This window comes from Ctenopharyngodon idella, chromosome 6, assembly GCF_019924925.1.
Source record: "Ctenopharyngodon idella isolate HZGC_01 chromosome 6, HZGC01, whole genome shotgun sequence".
Lineage (NCBI taxonomy): Eukaryota > Metazoa > Chordata > Actinopteri > Cypriniformes > Xenocyprididae > Ctenopharyngodon > Ctenopharyngodon idella.
The window spans coordinates 31,648,983-31,670,184 of record NC_067225.1 but is presented as its reverse complement, the minus strand read 5'-3'; the positions used below and the strand labels follow the sequence as shown (position 1 = coordinate 31,670,184).

At 36.8% G+C, this 21,202-nt stretch overlaps 1 protein-coding gene across 1 annotated transcript; it reads left to right on the top strand.

Moving 5' to 3' along the window:
• The first annotated feature begins 1,602 nt into the window (after positions 1-1,602).
• Positions 1,603-15,224, top strand: ilrun (inflammation and lipid regulator with UBA-like and NBR1-like domains). The gene is made up of 5 exons (XM_051896715.1): positions 1,603-1,887; positions 2,774-2,928; positions 5,477-5,674; positions 7,204-7,508; positions 12,305-15,224. The coding sequence occupies exons 1-5, from the start codon at positions 1,724-1,726 to the stop codon at positions 12,338-12,340; spliced, it is 858 nt and encodes a 285-aa protein (XP_051752675.1). The 5' UTR covers positions 1,603-1,723; the 3' UTR covers positions 12,341-15,224.
• The last annotated feature ends 5,978 nt before the right edge of the window (positions 15,225-21,202 follow it).

Sequence of the window (21,202 nt, the reverse complement as noted above, 5' to 3'; positions counted from 1 at the left end):
TAATGCCATTGGTAAACAACAGGGTTAGACTCTTAGAGGAGGAATTAATTAAATAATTTATTTAAATAATCAATTAAAATAATAAATAATTTTAATTAAATAATAATAACTTTAATTTAAAACCATTAAAGGGGACATATCATGACAATCAGACTTTTTCCAAGTTTAAGTGTTATAATCGTGTCCCCAGTGCATCTACCAACCCAGAAAATGTGAAAAAGAACCACCCAGTAACTTTGTTTTGGTAAGCCTTTCTCTGCAAGCATGTGAAAAAACGACCCGCTCAGATTTCGCTCCCCTAGTGACGTAGGAAGGGGGTCTTATTATAATATTACCTCCCCTTAATCTGCACGTTTCCACCCACGGCGCCGCCATTTTGTTTTCGCAAGCGACAACGTTGTACCGGTTCTAACGCCATAGCAAAAGTTCGAGCAAAGCATGCTAACTGTTCTGTCGTTGGCTGCACAGATGAGTACAGAACACGATTTAATGTCTCGTTAGCTTGGATAGCCTGCAAGTTTACCCTGGTAAGCTCGACTGCTAAAAAAAAAGTAGTGTTTCTGTCCGAGCGATATTTTGGAAAAAATATTAGACCATTCACAGCATTTGATAGCAATCATAAACTTTAGCCAGGTGTGTATGGCTCTGTTTAGCAAACAGGTATGTTATGTATAGTGGGCGTCCATACGGGTTTTCCACAAAAGATAAACATGATGGCAAAGACTTAAAGGGACTTTGATGATGGCACGTGCTATGCTCAATGAGTTGAATCAACTCCACAGCAACTACATAAATTTATCCACTAACCATTCAGAAACGTCCAGTTGCATTCTAAAAGTTGTATGTTAACTTCTTCCTGAGTCTCTCCATCAGTGTCCGACTCCGGTTTGAACAATGTAAGGCTGAACACCGTTACTGACAATCCTCATTTTGGCTGCGTGAGATTCTCCAGCTTTGTTGTTGTTGAGCAACCGAAGCGCGAGCTGTTAAAGCTCCGCCCTCTTTTGGGAAGGGGGCCAGGAGCAGCAGCTCATTTGCATTTAAAGGGACACACACAAAAACGGCGTGTTTTTGCTCACACCCAAATATGGGCAAATTTGACAAGCTAATAAATGATCTGTGGGGTATTTTGAGCTGAAACTTTACAGACACATTCTGAGGACACCAGAGACTTGTGAAAAGGGGCATGATAGGTCCTTTTTAAATAAAAACGTGCATTGGATTTCTTAGCTGCATAATTGGAAAGTTATTTTAGATCACAGTTTAAAAATAAATATGCACGCCATTACACAGAACAGAGTGTGTACAAATCAAACCATGTCCAAAAACATGGCGATAGTTCTTTTTTTGTTGTCTGATATTTATTGGGCGTGTGCCATGGTAATATCATGACTTGTTGGACATATTTCTGAAGTAGCCTACCTTTGCGCACCATGTGAATACTATGGTAAATTAAATTGGTGATCATTTAATATCGTTGTATATTTTACCTTATGCTACCACGGTACCACAGTACCAACAGGCCTACTGGTTTGTATGAAAGCTCCGGTTTACGACACGCCGCAGTCGAATAGCAACAGCTGACGTTCCCCCGCACCATAGTTACGTTGTGCGTGACGTCACGCCCCGCCCGCAGCCATGCGTACTCTGCTTGTTATCGGGTCGCTTGTTATGACTGGAGAAGGCCTCGGACTCAATTAAAACTTATCCCCGGGACAGCCGCATGCTCATGGAGGGCATGGACATAGACCTGGATCCGGAGCTCATGCAAAAATTCAGCTGCATGGGCACCACGGATAAAGATGTCCTCATCTCGGAGTTTCAGAGGCTGCTGGGTTTTCAGCTCAACCCGGCAGGCTGCGCCTTCTTCCTGGACATGACCAACTGGTGAGTCCGGGGACTCGGCCGCGGCCTACAGCTGAACTGAACATAAAGAGTTTACCACTGCGGTTTCTTGCTTTAAAATGCCTTACATGTCAAAAATAGCTTCGCGAGGACAGTTGTCATGAGCCCAGTGGAGTTTAAATAAAGCTAAAGCGAAAAAGACAACAAGCTAATAGCTAATTGACTGTTTACAAAGACAACAAATGTAATATTTCGGCTCATATGAACTATAGAAGTAATATTTTAGACAGTTGGCTTCTTAAAAATGCATTTTCTCAAACATGTTCTTAAATAATGTGTTTTGTTTCATTTATGTCAGTTGTCAAACATGTAGCTTGTATGTGCTAGTAGCTCGCTACTATAGTGGTTGTGTTTCAAATCCTCGCGAGTTCCCTATCTAAGCAGCATTCTTTGGTTTTTTTTTTCTGACCTGAAATGCTGCTGACTAGGGTAGTGCATTCAAGATGCTGTCTATGTAGTAGGGGTCTCGCTATGTTTTGAGCCACAGACATTGTTTAATGTTGCTCAGTCACGACTCTTAAAAAATACCGTTTTGCTTAACGACAGTGATATCTTACATTTCATTTGTAAAAACGGCACACTGAGTGTTTCTATGTTGCTTTTTTTTTGCGTAAACTTGTTGTTTGTTGACATGGATAGGCTATTGTAAAGTTTTCCTCAGAGTTACGTAATGCACGAGTGTACTTTCATCAGAGGTCTTACACACAGGCCAACACAAGTTTGTCCCTCCTTGTTCTTTTGTTTTGAACATGACTTTACATTCGGGCCACTTTACATATGTTTAACTATATGCATGTCGTTTTCCTCTTGGTAATTAAATTGTGGTTAAATCTCCCATGTTGATCTGTCTGTATTTGTGTCTGATCAGGAACCTTCAAGCAGCTATTGGTGCATATTATGACTTTGAGAGTCCAAATATCAACACGCCGTCAATGTCTTTTGTGGAAGATGTGACGATTGGAGAGGGGGAATCCGTTCCTCCTGACACACAGTTCACAAAGACATGGAGGATACAGAACACAGGTTAGAGGGTTTTTAGTTTTGTTCTGGTTGTAGATATGAAGATGCTGAATGACCCAAACGTACACCAGTGTTGTTATATTCGCATGCAGGCACAGAAATCACACATTTACCTTAAAGGGTTAGTTCACCCCAAAATGAAAATTCTGTCATTAATTACTCACCCTCATGTCGTTCCAAACCCGTAAGACCTTCGTTCATCTTCGGAACACAAATTAAGATATTTTTGATGAAATCTGTGAGCTTTCTGACCTCCGATAGACTGTAACGTTATTACCACTTTCAAGGCCCAGAAAGGTAGTAAAGACATCGCTAAAATAGTCCATGTGACAACAGTGGTTCAACCTTAATATTATGAAGGGACGAGAATACTTTTTGAGCGCAAAAAAACAATCAACCAAAAAATCAACAATTTCTTCTCCCCTGTCATTCTCCTATGCTGTTCACGTAGTAAACACAGTGCAGCACTTCCAGGTTCTACGTCAGGACGCCGACTCGGTATTGGCCGGCACTGTTCACGTGAGCAGCACGATGTGTGCATGTGATGCTGACGCAGGAGCTGGCCAATAATGAGTCGGCCTTCTGAAGTAGAACACAGAAGCCTGCACTGTCTATACAACATAAAACAGCGTAGGAGAATGACAGGGAAGAGAGGAAATTGTTGAATAAAGTCATTATTTTTGTTTGTTTTTGCGCACAAAAAGTATTCTCGTTGCTTTATAACATTATAGGGTTAGTTCACTTTGAAATGAAAATTAGCCCAAGCTTTACTCACCCTCAAGCCATCCTAGGTGTATGACTTTCTTCTTTCTGATGAACATAATCGCAGAAATATTAATAAATATCCTGACGCATCCAAGCTTTATAATGGCATTGATAGGGATCAATGAGTATGAGCTGAAGAAAGTGCTTCCATCCACATCCATCCATCATAAACGTACTCCACACAGCTCCAGGGGGTTAATAAAGGCCTTCTGAAGCGAAGCGATGCATTTGTGTAAAAAAAAAAAAGAATTAAAAATCCATATGTAGCAAGTTATGAAGTAAAATATCCATCCATCAACATACACAGAAAGTGTAAAACTCTTGCAGTTTACAAAGCTTATGCTATGTCCTACTCCTTCCCTATTCAACTTACGGAAAAAAGTGTAACTGACGTGACACCAGTTTACACTTTCTTCGTAACTTCAATGCGGAAGGCGGTCTGGCGGTAGCTACATATTTTACTTCATAACTTGTTAAATATGGATTTTTTTTAAATTTTTTTTACACAAACACATCGCTTCACTTCAGAAGGTCTTTATTAACCCCCTGGAGCTGTGTGGAGCACATATTTATGATGGATGGATGTGGATGGAAGCACTTTCTTCAGCTCATACTCATTGATCCCTATCACTGCTATTATAAAGCTCGGAAGCGTCAGGATATTTAGTAATATTTCTGCGATTATGTTCATCAAAAAAGAAGAAAATCATATACACCTAGGATGGCTTGAGGGTGAGTAAAGGTTGGGCTAATTTTCATTTCAAAGTGAACTAATCCTTTAAGGTTGAACCACTGTAGTCACTACAGTGTAGAACCACAATGGACTATTTTAACAATGTCTTTACTACCTTTCTGGGCCTTGAAAGTGGTAATAACGTTACAGTGTGTCGGATTCGGAGGTCAAAAAGCTCTCGGATTTCATCAAAAATATCTTAATTTGTGTTGCGAAGATGAACAAAGGTCTTACAGGTTTGGAACGACATGAGGGTGAGTAATTATTGACAGAATTTTCGTTTTTGGGTGAACGAACCCTTTAAATATTCCTTCATAGTGGAATCGTAATGTAACATATAATGTCCAAAAGAAATGTTTGTATTTTTCCATGTGTTTACTGGTCATTTTGCAATAAATCATGATTAACTGTGTTATATTTATTGTCGGTATTTTCTTTTATGTCTTACTTGTTTCATGTTTATATTGGTTAATTTGATAGTTTTATTTTTCCTTTTAATTAAAGGGTTAGTTCACCCAAAAATGAAAATTCTGTCATTAATTACTTGCTATCATGTCGTTCCAAACCCTTAAGACATTTGTTCATTTGTGCAAAAAAACATAATTTACCACTTTATTTACAAAATGTTAATCTTTGACACACATTCACGCAACAACGTCTGCTCTCCTGTCAACACAACACGCATGCGTCGTGATGCTCTCATGAATGTGTGTTAGAGATTAATATTTTGTAAATTAAGTGGTAAATCGTGTTTTTGCACAAACAAAGCACTTGCATCGCTTCATAAAATTGAGGTTAAACCACTGGAGTCACATGGATTAATTTTATAATGTCTTTACTGACTTTTTGGGGCTTGAAAGTCTGTCAATGGGTGGGACAGAAAGCTGTCAGATTTCTTTAAAAAGATCTTAATTTGTGTTCTAAAGATGAACGAAAGTCTTACAGGTTTGGAATGATATAAGGGGGGAGTAATTAATGACAGAATTTTCATTTTTGCTGATCTAGCCACCTCGAATTAAATCCTAATGTCATTCCTGTCTTTGTGCATTGCAGGTACAGAGTCGTGGCCCCCGGGTGTGTGTCTGAAGTATGTTGGCGGGGATCAATTTGGTCATGTGAACATGGTGATGGTGCGGTCTCTGGACCCGCAGGAGATCTCAGACGTGAGCGTGCAGATGCGCAGTCCAGCCGTTCCTGGCATGTATCAGGGCCAGTGGAGAATGTGCACAGCCACCGGACTATTCTACGGAGGTGAGACTCGAACGATAAAAGTAACAGTCAATGTTTTCACGACAGTGAGCTAAGGAAACAACTATTGTTTAAAAAAAATATGTGAAATGTTATGCAATGACTGTTTTAAAGGGATATTTCACCCAAAAATGAAAACACTGTGGACATTTAGTCATCCTCAAATGATTTTCTTTCTGCATACTGTGTTTTTATGTCTTGCCAATTAAACCATTCAAGTGCAAGAAGATGCGAAAGAAAACTCAGTTTGCACTAATACCGATTTGAGTTCTCTTTCGTGTCTTGACCAGTGAAATGCACACAAAAATATACCAAAATACCCATCTTGGCGAGTATCATTGTAAACACAGTCAGTTTTGTCTTAATTGAATGTAAGAATTTGACAACAAGGAAACGCATGTGTATCAGTATATTGGATCCGTGCATTCCGTCTTAAAGTGACAGCAGCCTAATATTCCTGCTGCTGTCTGTGTAACTTTTGTAGCTTTAACCAGGATTAATTTATATGTAATTTATACAGTGAAGACTATGCAGTTTTTTATTTTTACATTTAATCATTCAATTGTTAAATAAACCTACTGTACATGAAGAACTTTAATTTGTATCTTTGTTTTATTGTATTTGTCCTATTGTTTGTAATTTGCTTCTTTGTTCTTATTTTTAATTACAAAAATAAAAGTAGTTCACTGTTACTACATTATCTTTCAAAGATTATTGGAGTACGTTTTACAGGAAAATACCGCTTCAGTCTTTCTACTTGATTTCACATTTAATTCAATGTTACTCGTCATTTCTTTGTAATTAATTGTGAAATTTTCTAGCAATTTCTGAGTGAAAATTGTTTCTACAGCAAATTTATTTCTGTGTATATTGTGATTTATACCATGGTCTGTCTGAATACTCAAATCTGATTGGCTGGAAGGTGTGCCCCACGACTTTAATTAATAAATTAACTTCGCTACTGAATCGCTACATTATACTACTCAGCAAGAAGGTGGTAACGTCGCTGTTTTTGAAGTAATTCAACTTACAGCTTCATTTCTAGAGAGACGCTGAACAGATGCAGGTAATTCACATGCACATCTCTCTCTCCCTTTCTCTCTCCATAGACTAATTCATTCAAATCAATGTTATAATTCAATCAAATAAGTATAACCTTACCGCACTACTTTATCTCTGTATCAGATTTAAAGTGGACAGAATGCTAGATCTAACGAGTCGTAGCTGATGAAAATAACCCTTCCAGTCAAATTTCATGCTGCAAACATGGTATAAGCAGGATAATCCATGGCTAGCTGTGCATTAAATGATTTGAATGCACTCTGCTTCATGTCAGGTGGTTCTTTGCCTCCATGTCGTTTAATGCACAGCTAACAGACGATTATCCCTTATATCAACGTATATTGTTGTCATGAAATAAAATGTCTCGTATCATGTCATTCAGAGCATTAGTTCTGCAAGTTCTGAGTTTCTACAACCAACTTTGGTGACCTGAAGGATGCCTGGCTCACCTCACTCCACTTGTTTTGCAGATGTGATCTGGGTGATCTTGAGTGTGGAAGAGGGAGGCCTGCTGGGCGTCACACAGCAGTTATCCTCCTTCGAGACGGAGTTCAACACGCAGCCACACCGCAGTGTGGAGGGAGGCTTCAACCCTTTTGCCTCACCACAGAAGAACAAGCAGGACACCAATGAGGATAATCTAAAAGACCCCGGGGGCCCCTGGGAGGCCCCACTGGACTCCATTCAGCAAGATCAAAATGGACTCAATCACAGCTCTGTAAATATTACACCAAATGGTCTCCAAAACAACTTATCAGTAGTGACTTACAGCCAGGTATGTATGCCATTTGGAGTGTTTCATTGAGTTGAATGAAGATTAGCATGATAATGGGGTGTGAATACGGCTGGGTGATATAGGCTACATCCACACGAAGCCAGAGCTTTCCCTATGTGATCTTTTTTTTTTTTTTTCCTCGTCTTAAGAAATATCTGCGTACACACAAAACACTAAAACCGACTCAAAACGATGTAGTTTATATGCCAGATCAGTATGTGACGCTGTAATTCTGCCACAGAGATACACTAAAAATGGAGAATAAGACTTGGAGCCGTGCGCGCTGTATACAAACTTTAGTAAAGCTTAGAAATAAAGCTTTATTTTAGTAAAGCTAATAGGCTCGGTAGCTTCTGCAGCATGAACACAAGCATGTAGTCCGCTGTTGTTGTTGTTGTTGCTGTTATGTGACGTAGCGTGTCTGACTAGGGTCGACACGTGGGGTGATGACATCATCGTTTCACAAAATATATACGGATTGGCTGTACACACACAAACGCAACGGTGTCGTTTTCAGATGTATCCACTCTGGGACCCGGTTTCAAAAAATCGGTTTCACGTTCTAAAAACGCCGGATCCGTCTGGACGAAATGCCTATACGATACAACATTTTTGCATGTACACCTAAACGCGCCTCCGTGTGGACGGGCCCATATAGCAAATTGTTTTTGAACCGATTCATTGAAACAGACTGTTATGAACTTTACTGGCATTTTTACTCCTATTATTTAACAGGGGTACTATTAATAATCTTTCGTTATTACAATGTGGTAACAAGTTCAGTTTTTTTTATTCTAGCCATGAATTTAATCTTTGCTGAAATGGCAATAAAAATAAATTAAATCCCTCTTAATGCACTCGTGAGTTCCAAGAAGGAGAGACTAATGGTACGATCTTTAGTTATTCACTAGTTAAAATGATTAAAATATATGTTTGGGGTCAGTAAGATTTTTCTTTTTGAAAGAAATACATTTGGAGATGCATTTATTTACCAAGGACCAATTAATTAATCAAAAGTGACAGTAAAGACATGTATAATATATAAATATTTATATTTCAAATTAATGCTGATCTTTTGAGCTTTCTATTCATCAAAGAATCATGAATAAATAAATGTATCACGGTTTCCACAAAAATATGAAGCAGCACTGCTGTTTTCAACTGTTTTCATCATTGATGATAGTCAGAAATGTTTCTTGAGCAGCAAATCATCATATTAGAATGATTTCTGAAGGATCATGTGACACTGAAGACTGAAGTAATGATGCTGAAAATTCAGCTTTGATCAAAGGAATAAATTACATTTTAAAATATAGTGAAGTAGAAAACAGTTGTAGTAATATTTCACAATATTACTGTTTTTACTGTATTATTGATCAAATAAATGCAGTCCTAGTGAGACTTGAGAAACTTTTTGTTAAAAAAGCATTTTAAAAAGCGCACTGATCCCAAACTTTTTAAACAGCATAGTATAATGGCAACAAAATCATCGCAGATATATTATGAATGTTCAATATATCACCCAGCAGTCAGAATAATGAGTGATTACAACTAATGTTCACTAACTCTGAGTACAAGCTCAACAGTCTAATTCTATGAACCTGATATCAATGTTCATGAAATGAGGAGCTTTTTCCAAAGGTAAGTTAATAGGTCAAGATGCATACAGCACAAGATTCAGTTCGAAAACCAAGATGAAACACTCGGCAGGTTTTAACACCCTCCCAAAATCTTCCTTTCATGCCAAAAGTCTGTACTGGAGAGCTCTCAATGTGCTGACCGCCATCTGATCTATTGGCACAGAAGGTCACTTAACAACAGTGCGTCACCTTTCTGTTCTCTGCCCTGTTTTGTGACATCTAACTAAAGAAAAGCACATTGTGATGATTCACCGTGTTTGGTTACACCTTTCCTCATTCTGCACACATGTGATACTGAAGCTGGGAAATACAGCTAAAACAGTTTCAGCCTTTTGACGATTTAATTCATATCTTTATTCTGATTATGTAGTTGCTTTAAAATGTCTTGAAAGGGTGATTTTTGTGGTTGAATTTTTTTTTTCTTCAATTATTTTGACTAAACACTCATTGTAGCCAAGCATATGTAGTAACTTAATTTTACTGTTTTAGTTTTCTTTTATATGCACCAATATAAATAGCAATATTTATTTTATTATATGATTAAGTGAATAATGCCACAGCATGAACATTTTTGAGTGATAATGCAACAAGTTTTGATTAAGAATTGATACGTAGGAATAGACTGAAAAGTTCCTGACCTGACAACAGCATATTCTAGTACGTTTTCCTTGGAATACTGGAAAAACCTGTACTAAATTTCCATCCAGATAGCCAGAAAGTACTGATTGGCTCTCTGCTGACATTACTACTGACTTGTGACCTGTGTGGATGATTAGCACCATACCAAAGATAATGTTTTCAGACACACCTAAAGGTATTTAAAACAACAAAATGCAGCTGTCCTTGTGAAAGAAAATCATATGTAGAAGTAGGACTGGGAAATATTCATGATATATTTGTGATCTTATTGCTACCAGTGGTTTTAGTGCCATTTTAATTGGCCATTAAATAAAGGCTGTCATTAGACTAATTTTGAATGTCTTGTGACTGTTTTAATAGTGTCTCAGTTTTAAAAACGTAGTTGATAAATTTGATTAATGTCTGTAAATCCATTTAAGCTGCTCATTTTAATGAATATTATAACTCACTCAAAAATGTTCATTACGCATTCCATTTTTAAAATATAAAATGTAAAAATATATGTAGGTAAATATTGCTGTTTGATTTTTGTATTGTTAAATTGGTGCATATAAATAAAAAATGAATTAATATTATTATTCCAGTGTTCATTTAGTGAAAACTGGAAAACATGCACTCATTATTTTAACTTAATATTTACTTTTTGTGTATTGAATCTGCTTGCTAACAATGGCTATTTGGTTTGTTCCCTAGTTTTTAAAAACACCCTTTAAGCCATTTAATAAATTGGTGTTGAGATGTATTTCAAATGCCATTAGGCTGAAAATATTGAATGCTTTATCTCCCAGCCCCATGTAGAAGTTTTTCGTTCTGAATTTGGCCTTAATTTGTTAACTGCAGGGTTGACATCTATGAATGAGAGGCTGTTTAATTGGCCCTTGAGGGGGTTAAACTTTGCCTCTCGGCCACAAGATGGAGTTCCAGGCAAACATGTGAGCTGATTCAGAAATGTCATTAACCAGTGAAATAAGTCATAGTTGAAATCTCACAAATTACTAACAACCAAACCAACCCATAGCATAAATATATTCCCAGTGTAATGCTGAAAATCTAGTATTGATTTTGAGTTAGACTATTTTGCCTTAAAGGGATAGTTCACCCAAAAATGAAAATTCTGTCATCATTTACTCGCCGTCTTGTTCCAAACCTGTATGAGTTTCTTTCTTCTGCTGAACACAAAGAAGATATTTTGAAGAATGTCAGTAACCAAACAGTTGATGGACCCCATAGTATCCCCCCCCCCCCCCCCCCCCCCCCCCCGTACTATGGAAGTGAATGGGGTCCATCAAATATTTGGTTACCCATTTTCTTCAAAATATCTTCTTTTGTGTTCTACAGAAGAAATAAATTCATTCAGGTTTGAAACAACTTGAAGGTGAGTAAATGATGACAGAATTTTCATGAACTATCCCTTTCACAACAACCCGAGGGTCAAATATTTATGTAATACATGGTGTTGTACTGTCATAACTCATACACTGCTCATATTTGAACAAACCCTTAAAGGCGTCATGAAATCAAAATTGACCCTATTTACTTTGTTAGTACACATTACTAGTCTTGAAGTGAACAATTAATCCATGCAAGTTAATACACAGAAAAAAAAATTTGTCATGGTAATCTTTAATCAAAATCTCAATTTGCTTCCGCTCTGGAATGGCATTCTTTCTGATGACGTCAGTTTGACGGCTTGGGTTGAATATCCTTAATAACTCCCCTCCAACCATCAGTCTGCTATGAGCGAGGGATGAAGAGGAGGCGCGCTAAAGTAAAACCCCGTCCTCTATTCAATGTTCCGTTTCACTTGAAAATGTGTCAACACTGAAGTAAAGGCGGTTGCAACTTCCAGTTCACAGGAACTTTAACCATAGGCGCCGATTTATGTTTCCCTGTGAAAAGAAACAAGGTTTTTTTTTTTTTTTTTTGGAAACTTGCAAGTGCAAATACATTACAAACCATTTATTCACCTTTTTTTCCATGAGCAAATGATAACTTGGCTAAGCAAGGTGACACATAGACATACTCATCAAATTCCCCATAAAACATTTTACCATGCTCATTACTCAATAATTAATGGTACAAATACCTCTTATATGTCAAAAGATCAAGGCAAATATGATTTCTCATATCATGACCCCTTTAAAATGCAATTTATCACCGTGCAAAAACAAAAAGCACAAACTTATGCGTCAGGTTGTTGTCCACCAATCACCAACCGAAACTCAATTGATTAGGCATTAGATTAGACTGCGCCTATGCCCTTAACCCTAAATATTAATCTATGTGGTAATATTATTATGAATCCCATAGTAGACTTACATCGGAGGAGGGACCTGAGCCAGAAACTTGGTGCTCTTTTTATTTGTGCTGTATCACTCAAATCAACCGTATAGCAGTGCCCTAGTATCATGGCACGGTCAAGTGCCATTTGCGTTTTCTTCAGCAAATGTAAAAAATCTATTGACAATTGATCTTGTTTTGACAGAGTTTTATCTCACTCTTTCTGTTTATTCCCAGGGCATTAATGGACCCTTCCCGTTTGGACAGTCTTAAGATACAGAAACCATCCGGTAGCTCATCGGAGCTGCTGCTTTTGCCCTTTTCAGGGGTTCAGTGAGAGGAGGAACAGATTTACTCTAAAGACTTGGTGACCCTCCCTCTCCCCCGATGCATCACAACATCACATAAATGTGTGGACAAATCTGTTTGGCTCCAAATCAATATTGAAGCAACACCTGTGTTACGCATGTGTGAATGCTAGATTTAGACGAGTGCTAGAAATTCTAAAGAGATATAATGAAAAATACACCGTTTTTTCTGATCTGTATTGTCACATTACAGCAGTAAATTCAGATGTGTGAGTGCTTGAATGCGTAAGAGAAAGAGAGGCAGGGCGGGTGGATGAATGAATGAACAAATTAATCCAAGTCATTTCACCCCAAAATCAATAGAAAACCATATTTCGCTTAAAGAAAATAAAGCCTGCTTTTAGGACAAGATATTTTGCTTCATGGCATTATTTTCATGACCATTTCCACCAAATTCTCATTACTGTAATAAATACGGACAATTATATTTCTGTAATTCCCATTGTTCTCACCTTTAAATGAATGTATTACATTTCTTTTAAATGTACTTGCACTGTTTTCTTTTTAATTAGCCTAACTGAAATACAACCAAAATGTACAACAATGTATAAATACTTTCAATTTAAATATAAAAAAATTTGCATTATAACAAATGATTAAATACCATGAAAATAATGTCACAATGAAGGAAGATTTAATGGTCCTAAAAACAGGACTTTGTTTTCTTTAAGCAAAATATCATTTCTCATTTCTTTTGATTTTGCAGTGAAATATGACTGGGGTTTGTTCTTGACAGGTTTGTGAGAGTCACCTGAATATGTGTGCGACTGAGTGTTTCAGCCATGCACAAAAGCCATCAACAAATGAATGAAGAATTAATTCCTGTCAAGTAGTTTTATAATTTTTCATCAATGTTCTTTGACTTTTACTTCACAAACTGAACCGTTTCAAGTAAAAAAAAAAAAAAAAAGAAAAGAAAGGTCAACGTGCCTATTTGGAGGTTAAATGTAATTGGTAGAAACGACAAAGATTTCATATGGTCCTTTGCCAGCCACTTGTAATTGCTATTGAAACCTGCTCTGGATTCACTAAAAAACCCAGCAACCTGTACAGCGTACATGAGCACATAATGTCTCATCATATTGAAGTATACATCTGTACTGCCACTACAGGTCAAGTCATAGCTGTTGTCAGAGATGCCCTTACTATCTTGTTGCTGTTGTCATATTTGTTTACATTGATGTTTTTCTGGAGTTATTGAGTGCTGATGTTGGTTTCCACTCGTGATGACACAATCCATCAGAATTGATAGTAAGCAGATGTGGCTTTGGTTCCCTTGTTTACTGACCTAAGAGTTCACAAGCACATCATTGATTTATGTTCCCAATCATACATTTCTGCCGTTCACCTAGACCTGCGATGGTATTAAGCTTTTTTAAATGAGCTGAGGGTGTTTTAATGAGGGAAAGCGTGAGAATGAGTTCATTTTAAAGGAATATTCTGGGTTAAATGCCAGTTGTGCTCCATTGACAGGAAATTTCGATTTGTACCTTTCTGAATTGAAAATGCATTGACATTTTATGTGCCTACAATTGAAGTCTATGTGGCAAGTGCACTGCTTCTGTTGTAAGGGCATTTCCCTATACACATTTTTGCTTTTTTCTCCTCTCTTTTTCTGTTTTACTAAGGTACCAATTATTTTCTGTGGTAGCGCCTGCATTTAATCAAAAATATTCTTTTAAATTGTATTCTCTTGAGATGTTGCTAAATGTTGAAATGGTAAATTTTGAGCTGGAAAGCTCCAAATAATATTTTAATGCATAAAGAATTTTTGTGGAATTTATTTGGTTTAAATCGTGCCTGTGTTTGGTATGATGGAAAGCTTCTTGGATGTTTATATCTCGCTAAATATATCTGAAAGGCCGTTTTACTCACCATTTTCTGTTTTGCTGCATTGGTTAGGCAATTTATAAAACATAAAACGTTAACAACAGCCTCCTATAATGTTTTTCTTTCTTTGTCCGTTTACTAAGAAGAAAAGATGGAAGCGTTTAAACAAATTCCCCGGTGTCCTGAAGCAGTATGCAAATCAATGAGTCCAAATTGACCTTTATGTCAAGGAAAAAAAGAGATTGGTGTCAGCATGTCCTGTTAAATTTAATGCGTCAGGCAATTCTTGTCTGTTTCACCCTAATTCTATGCACCTGGAAGATTTCGACATTAACGGATACTGACATTGCGTCCAAATTTCTAGAATTACCGTGGCTTCACTCTTACATTGCAAATGATCTATGCAGTGTTTTAAGGGACAGTCCCTTCTGTATTCCAAAAGTTGCACTCACAGTTGAAGCATAGAAGAAGTTAATGTTCTGAAACTGGTCGCCATTCATGTTGCCGTAAGGACAGAACAACACTGACATTTCTCCTAGTGCTCGGCCCATAAACAGCTCATTGGTTGATGTCACCGCTTCATCAGTCAAGTCTTCCTTTGAGCTGTTCTTTGTGAATGTCCTCATCCCAAGCGCTGCACACTTCACAGCCTCCTTCCGATTTATAATTACACTCTGGATTTTTCTCTTTCTCTTTTTTGTTTTGGGGAGGGGGGAGGGGGGTGTTGCTTATGCATGTGAGAAGTGTGATTGATTCATTGCTGCGTTTATTGTCTTTTTTCTGATTTCTTTTTTTTCCTGTTAGATTTGTTGGGTTTTCTGCACTGTGGCATGGTGTATGACTGAGCGGAGAGTTTGCATAGAGTCCTATGATAGCACAGTGAAAGAGAGAAAATATGAAAAGCCTTTTCCTGTATGTATAATTGAACATTTGTATGATTAAATTAACACTGAAACAAATGATTCTGTCGTCATGTGTTTTGCATGCAGCATATGTGAGCAGTGTGATTTTTGTTAATGCAGTTCCCAGAAGAAGTCATTGTCCTTTACATCTTGCTTGTTTTTTACCTTCAAAAATGATTTGGCAGTAAATAGACTGTCTTGAAGCATTCAATTCCTTGCCAGCATTGCCTATTCAAAATTTGGCCTTATAGGAATATTAGTGTTTTTAGTTGTTTTACATTCTGAAAAATAAAAGTTCTTTATGGGCATGAATGTTCCATTAAGAACCTTTAACGTTCATGGAATCTTTCTTTCGCACAAACAATTATTAAAATGTTCTCCATACTAAGTGAATCTGGTTCTACTAAGAACCGTTCACTGAAGGCTTATTTGGGGAACCAAAATGGTTCTATGGTATCACTGCAAAAACCCTCTTTAGGAACCTTTATTTTCAAGAGTTATACACCTTAAATTTAATATACTGTGGCAATTTAACAAGTCCAGGTGCCAAAATGTATTTGCACACTTAAGTTGCACTTAAATATGTCTGAATGTCATTGTATTAGATAAAATATCAAAGCAAATGTCTGTCCCTGAGCCAAAAGGATTGTTTCACTAGCTTCACTTCATTTTTGAAGCCTCAATGACTTTTAACTTGAGTTCTGGTGATTTTAGTGGATGTATGAAGTCTGTTCTCAAGTTCACACAGAATCATTTGTTCAACTTCACATTAACTATGAACTTTGTGTGCAATTTAAAACTACTTGGTGTGATATTTTGATATCTAATCATTGACAGTCACTCATTTTAACTGATTTAACTCATTTAAAGTGGTGAAAATCAAGTTTTTAATGTTTATGTCTAATGTTTTAATGTTTATGTGGTGTTTTTAATATGCTTTAAGACAAACCATGTGCAAATTTATTAGTCAACACCATTGCTGAGTATTTTCTCCTTAAAACTGCAGTGAAAAAAGACACGTCTCAAAAACGCGGTTTGAAATAGTTGGTGTTTCTGACGTCACAAACTACCTTGTAACCAATCGCGTCAAAAGCGTGATCATCTCTGAACTGGTGGAGACGGGGCTAATTTGCATATTTATAGAACCATGTATACTAAATGAGGCAAGGGTGTAGAGTTACATTCAATGTCAATTAAATGTCATTTTGGTGATCAAAAATGAGTTTTAAGGGATAAAATGATTGACTACAGGGGGCTTTAAAGTTTCCCCATCCTCAGTAATACCAGATGAGAATTTCACTTGTGAAGATTATATGTTTATGCCTTTTATGACCAAAACCATGTCTACTTCTAATCATAAACTGAATTCCAGTACAACCCTGATGTTCTATGGCCCTTCAGGAAGAATATAATCTTGTTTACACTAATTACCATAGCTGGGATGTGTTGATCTGGGATGAGGAGACCATATCTAGGCAAATATTTGCTCACATCTCAGGTCTTGTGCAACTTGCCTTAGTGCTATCGTAATATTACCCACCTGACAAACATGTAAGATCATTGAAAGACCTTAAACAAATGCAAAGTATTTCCTCTTGGTTTGACAGCTGCACTTGTGTGGGTTGTGGGAGTTTGAAGCGGCAGGCAAATTCTGTGGTATCTGGAGGATGGTAATAGGGTCTTGTATAAAAACACTGATTTAAGTGAAATGTGCCTTGAGCATTTTTTGTTTCTATGTTTAAACTATCAGCAATTGTTTCCTGGTGTTGGATATTGATTCATTTGAAAAGTTTGACTGGATTTTTCTGCCATTTAGCTCCCTAAATGTAATTTTTTTTCCCCTGATGTCACTAAAGCCTCACCAAGACGACAACTGCAAACAAGGAAGTTTCAGACTGCAGGGCATTATCATTAATGTATTTCAGTAGAACAGCTTCCTTTATTACTGCAGGCTGTAGAGATCAACCAAGACTGTGCATTTTCATAATTTTCTAGTGTGGGGGGTAAACATACACATTTAGACTCGGTATTTACACAGTTGGGTGTAATAGTTTGTTGGTGTGGTAAGTAAACCTGTCATGCAGTCTCAAAGGGCAAATATCTTATTCCTAAGAGTTGATATGCACCACTCTTTGCTGTGTTTCCAGACTTATCTCACAGTAGGCTAATGCAATGGAATGGAAAATGCTGATAAATCATTCATTCATTCACTTTATTTATAAAGCACTTTACAATTGCACCTGCAGACCAAAGTGCTGTACAATCAAGAGAAACTTAATTAAAAAAAAAAACAACACACATCCTACTAAAACAGATACTAGCCCACCCTCTCAAAGGCTAAAAACAAGTAGTTTTTAACATCAGCTTTAAAAGCATTTAAAGATGTAACCTTTTTAAGTTCCTGAGGAAGGCTATTCCAGAGCCTCGGACCAGCAACAGCAAAGGCCTGATCCCCTTTTAACTTTAAATGAGTTCGAGGGACAGTAAGCAATAACTTATTAGTTGATCTTAAAGGCCTCGGTGCTTGGCGAAGAGCAGTGAGCTCAGACACATAAGCAGGAGCCATTCCATGCACTGCTTTAAAAACATACAACAGAATTTTATATTTTACCCTGTAGTCCACTGGTAGCCACTTGAGAGAAGCCAAAATAGGAGAGATATGATGACTTTTCTTAGCACCCACTAAATTCTGAACTAATTGCAAAAGTGAAATAGTGGTCTGGCAGGACCCCACATACAACACATTGCAATAGTCCAGACGAGACAGAACAACGGCATTAATAACCATCTCTAAATCTTTTCTAGACAGAATAGGCTTTAATCGAGCAATCTGGAAGAAACAACTCTTAACCACGACATTAATCTGCTTATCAAATTTCAGCTCTGGGTCAAACACAATGCCTAAGTTCCTTATTTGGTCATGGCAATAGTCTGACCATCAACCTAAATGCATGGACATGTCTAAGCATCCTCTGGCGGGGCCAAAAAGCATAATCTCAGTTTTACTTTGGTTCAGCTGGACCAAATTGTGAGCCATCCAGCTCTTAACCTCCTCTAGACATGCAAAATGTAAGTTAGAGCCATTGTTCCCACTCTCAAAGGAAAATAAATCTGTGTATCATCAGCATACAAATGGTAAGACATGCCATATTTTTTTAGCAAACGCTCCTATGGGTCGTATTTCATTAATTAAAATGAAAGTGTCCTGTTATTGATAGGGGTGCAACTTTAGTAAACGCTCCTATGGGTCGTATTTCAGGGAAGTGACAAACGACCTATATAGGTGTATTGGTTGGAGAACATGTTGCAAGAATCACATGGTCTATTGTTTCAAAAGCGGCGCTCAAGTCCAATAAAATCAGAGCGTTACCTGCATCTCTGATTATACAAAGGTCATTAACAACTCTAAAGAGTGCAGACTCAGTGCTGTGACCTGCCCTAAAACCGGACTGAAATTTGTCAAAGATCTCATACTTAAAAATGACATTAGCTGTGAATAAACCACCTTCTCTAAAATCTTTGATAAGCATGGTAGTTTTGAGATGGGCCGATAACTCTTTATTTCTAGAGGGTCTAAATTAGGCTTTTTTAAGAAGTGACTGAATAACCACTTGCTTAAGGCCTGTTGGAACAATCCCATTATGAAGACTACTGTTAGTAACAGAAGTAATACTCTGCCCAACAACAACATCAACCATCTCCTTAAGAAGACATAAAGGAACCACATCGCAACCACCAGATGTAGGCTTCAAACGCATAATGATGGCCTTAACTTGTGCCAGTGACACCTGCTCAAAGAGCAGGTCAGCTTTGTTGTGGTTTGGTACACTGATATCAGCACTGGACTGTGACTGACTGCAGAACATTTGACAAGGGCTACATGAGTAAGATACAAATATGTAAATAAGTATACATATAAACAGAGCTGGGTAGTAACAGATTACATGTAATCTGGATTACGTAATCAGATTCCAAAAATCAAGTACTTGTAATTAGAGTAAACTACTTTTTAAAATACTCATAATCAGACTACAGTTACTTTTTTTATGGATTACATGATTACATATTTCTTACACAATGGCAGTATTGTTGTTCACAATTCATTGATTCTCCTAATTTTTCATTTTTTTAACATTTATATTTTTTTCATTAAAAACCTGCCGCTTATATACGTTCGTGATTCTTCTAGCTTTTCCAGCAGTAAGGGGGAAATATAGATGAAATATATATGAAATAATATTATAATAATAATAATATATGAAATATAGATATAGATATTGATGTAGCAGTGAAATTGCTGTGAATTTCATGTTTTTCAATATTCGTTTTTGTAATGTTGCTGTTTTCGAAATTTACTTAATTTTAGCACAGAAGTAATCTAAATGTAATCCAAAAGTAATCAGATTACGTTAGCAAAATTGTGTAATCTAAGAGATTGTATTACTGATTACAAATTTTGTCATGTAATTTGTAATCAGTAACTGATTACAATTTATAAGTAATCTACCCAGCTCTGCTTACAAAGTACACATAGGTAGCCTAATATAAATACAGGCTTTTTCAGAGCATGACGGGTATGAAAGCGAGGCTGTGAGGGATTGACTTGCTTGCTGTTTTCAAGTCCATCCACTGTAAAAAGCTGTATAAAGCTCATATCTCAAAATACCACCTCAGGCAAACGCCAGTTCTGTTGGTAAGATGTTTGGTTTGGCGCCAAATGATATGCGTTTTGTAATCTAACTTTTCAATTCATATCTTTAGACTACTACAACCTATTATCTATACTCTTTAGTTATACTGTGAGCAGACACACTAAAACAGCGCATCTCAAGTGTTGTACATTGCAGTTTCAACACTGCTATAGCGACGCCTCACCTTACGTGCTCTTAGTTTTGTGCATGACTCACTTATAGTATCTGTAGCAACAAGTTTTTATTTTCGTTTAACCCTTTAGGAGTATATTGACTAAATGTAGCAGGCTAATGTTATTGTGCAGCTAAGCTATGTGCTTGTGTTTGTAAGGAAACTATAGAGGAAACCTCTCTGGTACTTGTTTAAGTTCACATGCAAGTCCTCCCTCGATGTTTATCAGTATAATTTGTTTTTGGAAATCTGCCCATCAAGTGAATTCTCATGAAATATTTAGGTTTAAATTCAAATGGGGAAAAATATAATTGTATGCAACTGTTTTCTAACGTTGTCAACATTCTTGAAGATATTTGTCATCCTCAGAGTTTAGTCATTTAGTCGTTGCTGTGTTTTGTAATTTTAGTGATTACAAAATGTCTCACAGAATTTATTCTGGAATGCTTTTCTGGGAAAAGTATATTCTAACACATATTCTTCAGCACTTGCAGCATAATTTTCTTTAGCTACTTCACTGAAAGTGACCACGAGATCTAGAAAAGAAACTCTTCGCTGTAAAAAAGTTAAAAATTTTTAAGTATAATCAAATTAACTGTACAAGTCATTTCAACTTCAATTATGCTATATTAAACTGACTTGAATCTTATATAACTTTGAAAAAAGTTGAAATGAAGTGAGTTAAAGTAAAAACATGTTGTGATGACTTATTGATCATATTGTGGTTACGCTTCAATTTAAGGTGACGTAGTTACATTGTACTTACTCAAATAAGTACTTACTAATATTAATTAACTACATGTACTTACTAGAGTTACGTGTAACTACGTCACCTTAAAATAAAGTGTTACTTATTTTTTTGATTACATTATTGTCATTACTAACTTGCACAACGTCACTAAAGCATTTTGTTCTTCTAATAACATGTTCATCAGTTTCTTAATTTTAGGTTTCAAATGATATACTGTATATATCTCTAATTGACAGCTTTTTATGAGGGTACATCTCATAAACTTATGCCCAAAAGGCACTACTCCTAATGCTTTCCACATCCATCATGGAGAAGTCTGAAGGATTATGGTTTGAACCCAACTCAAACTCGGAGGGTTTCATGTGCGCAGTCTCTTTCACAATGAACCATTGACAGCATCGAGTGAGTTCTAGGTGTGCAC

What these genes read in the sequence shown, in the direction of transcription:
- ilrun (XM_051896715.1), top strand. Translation starts at nt 1,724, where the DNA reads ATGCTCATGGAGGGCATGGACATAGACCTGGATCCGGAGCTCATGCAA. An exon ending in TTCCTGGACATGACCAACTG is followed by an intron (nt 1,888 to 2,773) that starts GTGAGTCCGGGG and finishes GTGTCTGATCAG; the next exon opens with GAACCTTCAAGCAGCTATTG. An exon ending in CAGTAGTGACTTACAGCCAG is followed by an intron (nt 7,509 to 12,304) that starts GTATGTATGCCA and finishes GTTTATTCCCAG; the next exon opens with GGCATTAATGGACCCTTCCC.